General features: G+C 64.1%; 1 protein-coding gene across 4 annotated transcripts in view; it reads left to right on the top strand.

Moving 5' to 3' along the window:
• Positions 1-1,820: 1,820 nt before the first annotated feature.
• Positions 1,821-13,136, top strand: part of PLEKHA6 (pleckstrin homology domain containing A6) — a 53,263-nt gene continuing 41,947 nt past the window's right edge. The window contains exons 1-3 of one of the 4 annotated variants that reach the window (XM_042800268.1): positions 1,821-2,117; positions 2,496-2,572; positions 3,206-3,263. In XM_042800268.1, coding sequence (XP_042656202.1) covers positions 2,035-2,117; positions 2,496-2,572; positions 3,206-3,263 — 218 coding nt within the window. In that variant the 5' untranslated portion in view covers positions 1,821-2,034. Of the gene's footprint in view, positions 2,118-2,495; positions 2,573-3,205; positions 3,264-8,066; positions 8,222-13,136 lie in introns of those variants that run through there. The other 3 variants (XM_042800269.1, XM_042800270.1, XM_042800272.1) reach the window with 3 other exon arrangements.

Raw genomic sequence — 13,136 nt, 5'->3', positions numbered from 1 at the left:
GTTTCTGTTTCACATCTATCTAAATAAATTGGCATGGGTTTTGAAAGCTCAGCCCTGAAAGCTTTAGGAGGGGGAGATCTCAGAGGAGGTGCCTGGAGCTGCTCAAAGACCCGGGTCCCTGAACTGCTGAGGACCAAGGCCGTGTGTGAGCCGTGACTCAGGTCAGAGCCTGCTCCTGGGAAAGAAAACCCCGTCTGCGAGCGGCTGTGGAGGCAGGGTGCCCAGGAGGGCCCGTTGTTTCCAGGAGTGCCGTGGATATCCCCGCAGCGCCTCCGCCAGCGCTGAAATAGGATTAGGGCAGCTTAGGACCAGACCTCTTGCCGTGTTTGACTTTATAAAACTATTTCTGCCTTGAGCCCGCCCGTGCCGCAGGCCATCTCTCAGCCAGGGCCGGCTTTGGGGGTTCCCCCCCTCAAAAAACCACAATGGAAACAGTTTAATGTGGCAGCTTTGTCCACAGCCGCCCGTTTTTGAGTTGCCCCTGAGATGAAGCACCACCGCCCCGAGCTGCTCGTGCGCTCCCGAGCTTTGGCCGCAAGCGTGAAGCTCCAGGATTCCTTCGCTGTGGTTTGGGGTGTGCGGACCCTGCACGGCCGTGGAGGCAGGGGAAGCCGAGCTGCCTCCCGCGGGGTCAGGCTGTGACCTCCCCAATCTCGGGGCGCATCTGAGCATCAAAGCCCCGGGAGTTCCCCGTGGTCGTTAATCGGGCGGTGATTGACGTTTAGCTCTGCAGATGGGAACGTGATAAGGGTGGCAACTCCCCAGCCGCCCCGGCGTGACCGTAACCTGACAGGGGCAGGTAACGCTATCCCCGTTCAGCCCAAACCCAGGCAAAAAGCCCACTCTTGCAAAAAAGCCAACGCATAACGTCATCCCAGGGAGCCGTGCCCTGAGCCCCCCCCCCCCCCCCCAGGGATGCAGGCGTGGGGGTCTGAGCACTTGGCTCGCCTGCGCAGTCCTCAAGTCACATCCACGGCACAGGCAGGACACGAGCTTGGCCCGCCGCTTGCAGCCAAGAATTTCTCCCACAAAATGGAGCTTCCCCGGGTGAACCGGTGCCCAGGACCGTGGCACTGCTCCCTGCTATGCCAGGGTCCCATCAGATGCCCTCCCGATGGGCTCGCTGGGACTAACCAGACATGTTTTTTCTTACCCAGTGGTTCAAAGAACTATAGGAGCCTTCTTGAAGCTTCGGGTGAACTGTTTCCCCCAAATCCTGGCAGGGAACTGCTCTGATGTGGGGACTGTGTTTCAGCTTGGTGGGGCAAGCCCCTTTCTCCCTGCTTTGGGGACCAGCTCCTTCCTTTCCGCCTCTCAGGCCTCTCCTGAACCAGCATCTTTCTCCCTGTGCCATGAGAAGCTTCGCAAAGGCGCCGCTGAGACATGAGGGCAATTGCCTCCTTCACAGTCACCCAGCCCAGGTGCCTCCCAGACCCCACCTTTCCCCTTAAAAGACGTTTAATTGACGGCTAAGAACAAACAGAGAGAAAATACCCATTGGGCAGCTCCGAAAGCGTTGCAGATAATCATCAGGGTGCCCTACATACTGCCTCGGCTTGGCTGCGAGATCAGACAGGGAGAAGAATTTGACATTGTTTAAAATGAACAGGAGAGGGAAGTAACAACTCCATAATTACTCACCCCGAGTTAATTGACGGTAATTACGCCGAGCAGGCAGTGGAGGAAGCTGTGACAGGCTAGCCCCGAAGAGTCATTTGGAGAGCAGCAGTGCCTCCGTGGTGCTGGGAGGATGCCCTCTGAACCCCGGCTCGCAGGCAGGGTGGCAACCCGGCTCCGAGGGGGTTAAGTTGATGGGTTTGGTTGGTTGGTTTTTTTTTTTTTTTTTTTTTTTTTTTCCCTCCCTCCTTGGTTATTTGCAGCAAACAGAGTCTAGGTGGAAGGTCTGAGCTGAACAAGTGGTTGCTCCTGGGGTGAAAGGGAGTTGTTTGGCACTTCCCCGAGCCGGGTGCTGTCCCCTGTCCCTCCTCACAGCGTGGGGCTGCTCTGCGCCCGAGCCCCCCCACCGCCACCCCCATGGGGGATGACATCGACTGGCTGGACCTGCCGGGCAGGTGGACCTACGGAGTCTGCGGGGATGGGCGCATCTTCTTCATCAAGTACGGTCCTGCCCGGCAGCTCGCACAGAGTGGGGGCTGCCGCGGGGATGGGGTTTATGCTGGGGTGTGGGGGGAGCCGGGTGCACGGCTGGGGGGGCTGCAGGGGGTCAGGGGCTTAGTCTGGGCTGGGAACAAGGGGTACCCCTTGCTGCAAGCCTCTGCATTCGGCTGCTTTCCTATCATCTCCCCTTTCCCCCCACTTCTCTCCTCTTGGGGCTCTCTGTTCTCCCAGCCTGATGGATGCTGTTCCCCTCTTTCCCTAAAATCTGGTCCTACTATTCCTTCGGCTGGAAAAGTTCCCTGTGTTGCAAAGACCCTTCCTCAGCGATGGAAGGGGCTCCCGTGGGTGCTGACAGCCCCACTCTTTGTCTTTCACAGCGACGAGACCAAGTCCACGAGTTGGGTGCACCCCAGCACAGGCTACTCCATCCAGAGCGGGCACTTCTCCTGCGCCGGTAAGGGACGGCTCCCGGGTCTTGGCATTTGCTCTCTGCCTTCCCCGGACACTGATCAGAATCTGGAGGTGTGGAGTGAAATCCTCCAGAAATGCAATGGAGACCCCGAAAAGCTGAGCGAGCAGGAGCTGCCTTGCAGCTGGGGAGGGTCGGGGGACTTTTTGAATGATGAGTGAGGCCACGCTGCATCTCTCTGGCATGGGGTTTCTAGCTGGAGAGATGTTCTCGGGGGGCTTTTAAGAGTCCCCTTCCTCAGAGTGATCTCTGAGATCTGTCGCTGGTGGCAGGGGGGGGACCCAAACCACTTTAAAAACGCAGTTTGAGCATGTGAGAGCTGACCATGGCAGGACGTGGCACCCCACAAGTGTCACAATTGTCCCGTGGCTCCCTGCCCACGTGCTCCAGCCCCTCTCTAGTGCTGCACCCTGCGAGGGACATCTCCTCCACGGTTGCCTCCCGGTGAAGCGGGGCCTCAGTGTGACACCGGGCATTGCTAACCTCCCGGCAGCAGGTCCTTCAGGCAAGCACTCTGCTCCGGTGCAACACCCCAACCCACAACAGGGCACCCGTGGGGATGGCAGGGGCTGCGTGGGGCAAGGGAGAGTGACCTCTGCTTCTGCCCTGTCCTTTCAGGGCTTCCCCGAGGCTGGGAGGTGGACACCACGCTGCACGGGGGCTTCTACTTCATCAAGTAAGTGAGAAGGGGCTGGGAGGGAGAAGTTTCTGCCCCCTGCTCGCGAGTGTTGTTGGAACTTTGGAGGATGCTGCTCCCTGGGCTTGTCTCTGCCAAAATGCTGGCGAGTGCAGGGTGGGCTGCTGTAATCTGGCCTCGTGGAGGAGCAGAGCGATAAATGTGGGGTTTGGGAGGCTTTGGAGCATGGCAGTTGCTAGAGGATGGGGCAAGGGTCTGCGCTGCTAGTGCATGTCGGTTTTGGGTGGGTACCCGTGGACCGGCTGTGGCTCATCCCACGCTGCTGTGGACATGGCTGTGACGGTCCTGTGGTCCCAGCAGCCGAACAAACCCAGAGCTCCTGCTGGCAAGAGAGAAAGCAGCGTGTTGGCTTTGGTAGATGTGTGCAGGGCCACGTCTCGGAGGCTGATCCGTGCGGCGGTGAGCGAGCCCTGCACACTCGGGCACGGCGAGCTGTAGCAGAGGGCTAAAGCTCACACCAGCACAGCACAGCAAGGCCAGGCTGGAGTTACCCGTCCCTGTGTGACCGTGGCAGTCGCTCTACGTGATTAGCAGGGACCAGACCCAGCTCTGGGCTACATCCTGCACCTGGATCCTACAACTGGCGCTGCTGGGACAGGCAAATCTTGCCCTGTCCCTGCGCACAGGGGAGCTCCTGTGCTGAGTTACTATTTCAGATGCAAATGTCTCTTCTGAGGGCTCTGGGAGCTCCAGGGTGGCGTGGGCAAGCCAGCCATCCCCCCGCCCTGCATCATCCTTTGGGGAAAGGTCCCCTGAAACCCAGTGGGGACTTTCTCCAGGGCTCTGCAGCACCCTACCCTTGTAGGAGCGAGCTCAGTGATGCAAAGGGTCCCTGGGGCATGCACGGCCTGGGGCACACAGCGCAGAGCTGGCTGTGCTCGCTGGGGCGAATGCAACAGGAGCGTAACTCGGTGAGGATCTGGCCCGAGGTGTTGCTCCGAGAGCCCCGGTTCATCCCGGCGGGTTGCTTCCCACTGCCTCTTGCCCCCTCCCTGCCTCCAGTCCAGGAACCGGGACCCTGGCGGGGTGATGTTGGTGTCTAGACAGGCTGAGCTGCAGGCTGCCGCCGCCGCCTCGCCTGCGCAGGGCTCCAGGTCCTGCTGGGTGAGGGCGTTTCAGACGGGAACTTTGAGCCTGTCCCTATCTGGCGTGCACAGAGGTTCCTCTGTGTGCTCAGACGGCAGTAAACCCGGCGAGAGCAAAGATCCCAAGGTGGGCTGAGGGCTGGAGCAAAGCCCCAGGATTATCTGCCCTAATCTGCCGAGCAAGAGCCAAGGTGTCCTTGAACCAGCCCCGTGTCTGAGTCGCGCAGCCACAACCGTCGCCGGCAGCGGGGTTTGCTGGGCTGGTTGTAGGTGCCTGCAGCCCGTCTGCGACGCTTCTCCATGGCAGGGACCGTCTTCCCCAACAGTCGCCCGTCGCTGCGTCCTCAACGTGTTACCCGTGCCCGTCATTCCCTGTGCACCGCGGCGGCCGGGAACGCCGCAGCGGGGCTGGGTTGGAGGTTGGGGGGCTCTGACCGTGGAGCTGCTTCCCCCACCCCCCCCCAAAAAAAAAAAAAAAGCCCTGGCTGTTGCGGGCTGCGCTGGCTCCTGCCTTTGCAGCAGCACCCACAAGGTGGCATTGAGGCTGGCGCAGCGGTGCATGCCCTGCACGTTGCTGCACACGTGTGCAGGGCCCGGCTGCAGAGATGGGAACTGCTGGCTGAGCACCCTCCTGCCTGGGCCAGCCTGGGGTGCGGGAGGGCAGCACCCAGCCCCGCGCCCCGGCTGGGTGCTCCTGCGGGGAAGCACTGCTGGTTAAAAGGGCTTTTTTTTTTTTTTTTTCCCACCCCGCTCTTGCGTCCAGCTATCTGCCTGCAGAAGACAAGGCCCTGCCTGTGTCTGTGCCTGAGATGCAGCCGGGAGCTGATGCGGCAGCACCCTGCACCTCTTGTCTGTGTGAGGGGGTAGGGAACAACCGGCCCCCAATTTGGCTGGGGTGCAGAAAGGGCTGGTGCTTTGCGGGGGCTCTGCTGAGAGCAGGGCAGCTCCCCAGTTGCTCATAGGCTGTTTTGAAGCTCTCAGGGTTCTCCTGGGCGCCAGGAGGGCGGTGGGGGGGTAGAGCCACCCCAGCAGGTCCCCGCTGCCTGCAGAGCAGGGGAAAGGCTGGGGACAGTGACCTTGAAGAGGGGACGACCCCCAGGCGCAGTGTGTAACTTTGGGGGTGCGGGGGACCCGTTGCTGTGGGCCGGCAGGGAGGGTCTTGCCCATCACGGTGGAAGAAGGAGGGGGAAATGCAGGAGGCAGCGCATCCAGTGAAAGCCAACCCCCTCCCCAGCCCCTAATGCCATGTGGCTAATGGGGGGATTATAGGATCAAGGGCAGCTGCCGGTTTTTGTCTTCCCGGAGAGCCCACGTCTCTCCCCACGCCAGCTCGGCTGCGGAGGATGAAGGGTCCCCGCGTGCTGCGGGCTCTGAGCCGCCGGCCGCGCGGGCTGGGTGCAGGCAGGGTCCCAGCCGCGGTGCCCAGCAGCTCTGACAGGCAGAAGTAGGGCAGTGACATGGATCAGGGCACGGTGCCATCGCTGTAGGGCTGGAGTTTGCAGGTCCCCAGCGCCCAGCTCTGCAGCCGGGGGCTCTCCCTGCCACCGGGCCAGGGCTGGGGAAGGGGCCTGCCAGCCCCTGGCCCTCGGCGCGGCCCAGGGGAGCAAGCAGTGGCCTTTGGGCTCCAGAGAACAAGCTGTGGCTGTTGAGCTGCTTTGCTGCCCGTCCTCTGCCCTCCCCCTGGGGTGCAGAGTCTGGGGGGGCTGCCTGACCTGCTGCAGAGGAGCTTGGCTGGGAACAAATGGGCTCCTCTGCCCCCAGAGATGCAGGATGCAGGGGGGGAGCATGGTCCCAGCTGTCGCCCTGATACTGGGATGCAGGGAGGGAGCATGTTCTTGGCTGTCTCCCTGATGCTGGGATGCAGGGGGGGTCCCAGCTGTCCCCCTGATGCTGGGATGCAGGGGGGGTCCTGGCTGTCCCCCTGATGCTGGGATGCGGGGGGAGTCCTGGCTGTCCCCCTGATGCTGGGATGCAGGGGGGGGTCCTGGCTGTCCCCCTGATGCTGGGATGCAGGAGGGGGGGGTGTCCTGGCTGTCCCCCTGATGCTGGGATGCAGGGGGGCGGTCCTGGCTGTCCCCCTGATGCTGGGATGCAGGGGTGGTCCTGACTGTTCCCCTGATGCTGGGATGCGGTGGGGGGTCCTGGCTGTTCCCCTGATGCTGGGATGCAGGGGGGGGTCCTGGCTGTCCCCCTGATGCTGGGATGCAGGGGGGGGTCCTGGCTGTCCCCCTGATGCTGGGATGCGGGGGGGGGTCCTGGCTGTTCCCCTGATGCTGGGATGCGGGGGGGGGGTCCTGGCTGTCCCCCTGATGCTGGGATGCAGGGGTGGTCCTGACTGTTCCCCTGATGCTGGGATGCAGGGGGGGGTCCTGGCTGTCCCCCTGATGCTGGGATGCAGGGGGGGGTCCTGGCTGTTCCCCTGATGCTGGGATGCAGGGGGGGGTCCTGGCTGTCCCCCTGATGCTGGGATGCAGGGGGGGGTCCTGGCTGTCCCCCTGATGCTGGGATGCAGGGGGCGGTCCTGGCTGTCCCCCTGATGCTGGGATGCAGGGGTGGTCCTGACTGTTCCCCTGATGCTGGGATGCAGGGGGGGGTCCTGGCTGTCCCCCTGATGCTGGGATGCAGGGGTGGTCCTGACTGTTCCCCTGATGCTGGGATGCGGTGGGGGGTCCTGGCTGTTCCCCTGATGCTGGGATGCAGGGGGGGGTCCTGGCTGTCCCCCTGATGCTGGGATGCGGGGGGAGTCCTGGCTGTCCCCCTGATGCTGGGATGCAGGGGGGGGTCCTGGCTGTTCCCCTGATGCTGGGATGCAGGGGGGCGGTCCTGGCTGTCCCCCTGATGCTGGGATGCAGGGGTGGTCCTGACTGTTCCCCTGATGCTGGGATGCAGGGGGGGGTCCTGGCTGTCCCCCTGATGCTGGGATGCAGGGGGGGGTCCTGGCTGTTCCCCTGATGCTGGGATGCAGGGGGGCGGTCCTGGCTGTCCCCCTGATGCTGGGATGCAGGGGGGCGGTCCTGGCTGTCCCCCTGATGCTGGGATGCAGGGGTGGTCCTGACTGTTCCCCTGATGCTGGGATGCAGGGGGGGGTCCTGGCTGTCCCCCTGATGCTGGGATGCAGGGGTGGTCCTGACTGTTCCCCTGATGCTGGGATGCAGGGGGGGGTCCTGGCTGTCCCCCTGATGCTGGGATGCAGGGGGGCGGTCCTGGCTGTCCCCCTGATGCTGGGATGCAGGGGTGGTCCTGACTGTTCCCCTGATGCTGGGATGCAGGGGGGGGGTCCTGGCTGTTCCCCTGATGCTGGGATGCAGGGGTGGTCCTGACTGTTCCCCTGATGCTGGGATGCAGGGGGGGAACGCGGTCCCAGCTGTTCCACTGATGCTGGGGTGCAGGCTGGCACCGTGGTCCACGCTGCTCCCCCAGGGATGCAGGGGTGCGTGCGGGGGGGGGAGCAGTGTGGTCCTGCCCTCCCCTCTCCTCCCCCCCCCGCCCCCCCCCCCCCCCCCCCTCCGCGAAATGCTGCAGGGAGGGGGCAGCACGATCGCGACTCCCCCCCAGGCGATGCCGGAGAACGCGGGCGGTTCGCTGCGGTGTCCCCCAACCCCGGGTGATGTCGGGGGCAGAGCGCTGGGGGGGGTGGGGGGGGTGGGCGGGGGCGGCAGGCGCAGCCCCCCCCCCGCCGTGCTCGGTGCCAGCCCGGCATCACGTGCCGCTCGGCGGCCCCCGAGCATGCCCAGCTCCGGCTCCGGCTCCGGCTCCGGCTCCGCTCCGGCTCGGGCTGGGGCTGGGGCTGGCCGGGAGGATGCTGTGCCCGTAGGCAGCGGGGGGGGCTCCGGCCGCTGCCCGCTCCGCACGGTGAGTACCCCCAAGCGCGGCTCCCTCCCTTCCTCCCCCGCCTCTTCCTCCTCCTCCTCTCGGGCGCTGAGGGGGGGGGGGGGGCACGCAGCGGCGCGGCAGAGCATCCCCCCCCCACCGGGGGTGTGTGCCATGGGGCAGGCGGGGGGGTGGGAGCTGTGCAGGGGGTGCTCTCTTAGGGAAGGGGGGGGACGGACACTTGTGCTCTAGCGGGAGCGGGTCACAGCCCCCCCGGGGTGCCCTAAGCGCACCCCAATACCAGAGCAGGGTGCGCTGTGGGGGCCGGCACCTCCCGGCTACCCGAGGGGCTGGGGGCCAGGCTCCCCTTCCACCCCCCCCCGCCCCTCCTGCCGCGCTTTCGGTGAAAAGTGGGGACACCCCACACACACACACCCCCCCCCCCGAGCTGTCCCCGCCGTGTGTTTATGTGCTGCGTGCTGTCCCCACGGCTGCGGGCTGAGGTCCCCTGGGCTTGCACGGGTGGGTGGCACCGAAGCTTTGGGAAGAGACCCGGCTTTTGGAGCCTTGGCTCAGGCACCCCTAAACCCCCATGATCATGACCGGGGGGGGGGGTGGTGGGGGTGCTCAGATGAGCCAGGAACACACACACCCCCCGCCCCAACCCTGCCTGCTGAGGCCGGTCCCCACGGCTGAGCGCTTTGCTGAGATCGCAGCCAGGACGGGCTGTGATGGATGGAGCCCGGAGATGTCGTCTGGCGCTTCCCAGGGACCCAAAGCTCTTCCCTGGGCTTCGCGGCTCCCATCTCGCTGCCTGCTTGTCAGCGGAGAGCCTGCCTCCCCCTCCTCGACACGATCCACCTCGGGGGGGGGGTGGGGGTGGGTGGGTTGTGGGGGTGTGGAGGGGGGTGCGTGTCGCCTGCGAGATGCTGTGCTTGCTTGCCACCCCCCCTCCCCTCTCCCTGCATCGAGGTGTCTGGCGGTGCTGGAGATGAGGCGCGAGCCGCAGCCGCTACCCTGAGCAGTCAATCGCAGCTTTGTTGCGCCGCTGTTAGATCTGAGGGAGCAGGGTTTGATTCATCACATGATGGGGCATGTTAAAATACGCCACGAGTCTATTAAACCCCGGCGGAAGGGGCTGGACTGGCCGCACTGGTCCATCCTCCCCTGGGACTCGGTGGGGACCCCAGCTCTGGCGGCCGTGCCCCTCTGCAGAGGGAGGTTCCAGCCCCTCCGTCACCCCCTTTGCAGGGTCTTTGCCACCCTCCGTGGGCTGTGCTGTGGTGTGGGAGGGCCGAGTCCCGTGTGCACGGTTCGATCTGTACCGCCTGGCCCCACCACCCCGCTCGTGACGTGTGCCGTGGTCCCTTGGGTGCAGGGGGCCGGCTCCCCGCTCCAGATTGCTGCCGTAATCCCTCCGAGCAGGGAGACGAGAGGGAAACTGCCATGGGGAGGGGGTGCTTGGCCATCCCGGGGTGCCGAGGGGTGCAAGCAGGCCTGCCAGGAACCGGGCACAGAGGGACTCAAGGTGGCATTTGCTGGGGGGGGGGGGTGGATACATCCTTCCAGGCAGGCTCGGCTGTTTGCGGCGCTGCGTGCTGCTCTGCAGCCCGGCAGTCAGCAGCACCCGGGTGGTTTCTCCCACTTGTCCACGTCAAGAGCGTCTGCATCCCGCTGTGCATCCCCGGGGCCGAGCACGGGGCAGGAGCTGGGACTGCTGCTCGCCGCACCGTTGCTCCCAGTATGGCTCACCCTGCGGTGCACAGGCGTGCACACGCGTGTGCACACATGTGTGCACACAAAAGGCTCTGTCTGTGCGTGTGGCTGCTCTGGTTCCCTCCCCTGAACCCTGCTGGCATTTTCTCATGGGGAAGGAGAGTTTCTCTCCCGCTCCTATCTGTACGGGTCCCTCTTGTCCCTTTCATTCTGCTGGAAGAGGATGGGGCTTCCTTGCGTGGCCCCGAGGGAGCCTCTGTCTCTCCTCTGCATGACAAGAGCCATGGCTGGGGGGACACCCAGCCCTGTCCCCCACCCTGAGCCAGCCCCTCGGGGAGCCAGAGCCAGGATTAGGACTCCCAGAGAGGAGATAGCTGAGGCATTAAAATTCTTGAGCGTCTGCTAAAAATCACATGGTGAGCACAAAGCCCATCCCCTCCGGCCAGTCTCTGGCTGCCTTGGCCAGACTCTGCCTGTGGGGGAGCAGCCCCAGCACCCCCCAGCCCATGTTGGGGAGCCCAGCAGGCTGTGGCACCCATCCCACTGCACTGGGCCACCAGCACCACCCTGGCTCTGAGCACGCCGTCACCCTTCCTGCATCCCTGGCTGTCCCCTCGGGGATGAGGGTGATGGGGGCAAGGCCAGGGGTCGCCCAGGCAAACCCCATGATGGGGGGCAACTCGCCGCCCGGGTTTGGGTTGCCAGGCCAGTGCTGGCCTTCCTGGAAACCGTATTTTTCTGCCGAGTTCCCATAGAAACCAGTGGGAGCAGCCGCCAGGCTGGCAGGGACGAGGGAGAGGAGGGACGGGCAGGAGCAGGCGGGAGGGTGAGCTCCGTGCCTGGTGCTGCTGGGATGAAGCGGCTGCACTCGGTGCCCCCCCCAACCACCCACACCCCCCCCCCCCCCCGGCTGCTCCCTGCCACGAGCAAGATGCATCAGCATCGCCCTGCGTGCTGGCCGGGGCTCACCGTGCCACAGCGGGGGGGTGTGCACGTGTGTGCACGTGTGTGCATGTGTGTGCACACCCATGCATGCCGCTGCACTGCTGCTCCGCGGCCAGGCCTGGCGTCGTTGGGCACAAACACCAACGCAGATGGGCAGCGGGGGGTTTTAATCCCCTCGAGGCCGCCTGAACCCTTTCACAGCCGGGCAGGGGTTTGGGTTGTTTTCTGCTCCATCTGTGCTCCTGGGAATCAGCTGGGCTGGGGATTTCTCCGGCCTGTCTTTGCTCGCTGGAGGGGAAAGTGCGGCTCCGTAGCTGCTCCTCTCTCTCTCTCAGGCATTTGTAGTAGCATCCCCCCCTTCTGTTTTCCTTAGCTTGAAACATGATAATCTGCAGCAGGCAGAAATAGTACATTGAGGAATGTGCTGTCTCCTCTTTAGCCTCATTTTTCCCCAGGATCTGGCAGCTCCGCACCCGCCCGGGGAAGCCCGGCTGCAGCAGCAGCCGTGCAGCCCCTTCCCACCACCGCGGCGTGGGGAGGTGGGTGCCTTGTGCCAGCCCTCTCCAAAAACACCCCCCCAGTTTCATGGCACTGCTGGAGAGCATCCCCCGGCGTGGGACGATGGGCAGGCGGGAAGGCAGAGGTGACCTGCAAGGAGGGGAAGGGAGGGGACACATGCTCTCCAACCTCCCCAGCCCTGCCCGCTCCTCCCAGCATCCGAAGCTGGAAAAAAATCCTAGAAATGGGCTGTTTCTGTGCAGGCAGGTCGGGGCCCTCCTCGTTTCTAGCGCGGTTCTGGGTTTATTTCAGTTTTTACTCCGCAGCAGGAGAGCAGAGAGCCTGGCGAGGGCTCCCCGGGGGAGCAGCGGCCACGGGGCAAGGTCGCTCCAGCCGTGGTATGCAGGGAATCAGGTTGGATGATTGCAGTGGCTGGTTGTGCCCTTAATCTGTGAATTCACCGAGGCTCTTTAATAAAGATTCAAAGTCACCAACTTCTCAATTAAGGGATAAGACAGCTCTTGATCCGTGTTTCTGGGTCAGCTGGAGAAAGGCCATTTAAGACCTGGGTGATTGCTTTCCTTTAATGTTTCTGAAAGAGATGACTTTTGAATAAACACCTTGCCAGTGTGCGCTGTGCGGGAGGGCGTGTGGCTCAGCCACCTCCGAGGCAGGACCTGCAGCCTGGAGTCCAACCCTGGCTGCTCCTGAGTCATGGGCTGAGCTCGGGAAAAAGTCTCTCCTCTTTTCCCCACAAAACACGGGTGCTCCCTGCTGCGTGGTGCTGGGTGAGGTCCCGCTCCTCTGGGATGCTTTGGGCAGTTTCACCAGCCCTGCAAGGTCCCGCCACTGCCGTGCTGCTCTCTGCCAGGTGTAGGGCAGCCTTGCAGCGAGGCTGAGGATGCCCTGCCTGGCCCTAGCAGGCTCTCTCGGAGCAGCCAAGGGGCTCGGGGAGGTGGGTCGGACCCTCTCGGGCTCAGCACCAGGGCCACCAGCTCCTCGGTGCATGCCCATGGGTGGTCTGCACCCTGCCAGGGCCCCCAGCTCTCGAGGGTGCTTCTAACCCTCTGTTTACCTCAACAACAGCCGCTTGCATGGGTGTTAATTGCAGGAGCTGGCAAGGCACTAATTAGCAGATAATGAGACAGCTTTTGCGTGCGTCTGGCATCATGTCGACGAACGCCCAGCTCCAAAGGCTGTGCGAGGTGTCGGTGATGTCCCTGTCCCGCTGGCCCCTCTCCCCCCCCCCGGCTGCTGCCCTCCCTGCCTGCCCCACTCCTCCAGCCTGCCAGACCGGGGCAGCTCGGGTTTTTCTTCCAGCACCCCATCTTCCCGCCGTGACGGGTCTCAAAACAGCCGCTCGATGCTCCTCTGGTTATTTAGAGCCGGCGAGTTCCCGTCCCTGCTGTGCGGGACTCGGGTGGCAGCTCAGGCTGCTCCGAGCCCCCGAGTCCCACTGGTAATTAAGTGGCCGCCCAAGCCTTCGCAGCGCAGCCCTTTGTTCTCGGAGCAGGGAGGCAGGATCCGGCCGACGCGGGGCTCGTGCTACCCCCTCGATTGCCACCGTCTCCCCTCGCCAGGTACCATCCTTCCTCATAGTGTCCCCAACCCCCGGGGAACTGGAGGTGGGGACTGGGGCTGGGGATTTGATCCCTGGGGTTTGCTCCATGACCGAGCAAAGAGCATCCTCCCGCGTCCTCCCATTGCTCCGGCCCCTCATCTTCCCCCCCCCCCCTCCGCTGTCGCCCTGCCTGCTGAGCAGCAAGAGGTTGCTGTTCCTCTCTGCCTGCCTGCAGTC

This window comes from Tyto alba, unplaced genomic scaffold (assembly GCF_018691265.1).
Source record: "Tyto alba isolate M040663 unplaced genomic scaffold, T.alba_DEE_v4.0 Super-Scaffold_30, whole genome shotgun sequence".
NCBI lineage: Eukaryota > Metazoa > Chordata > Aves > Strigiformes > Tytonidae > Tyto > Tyto alba.
This window is presented reverse-complemented; position numbering and strand designations above follow the sequence as displayed.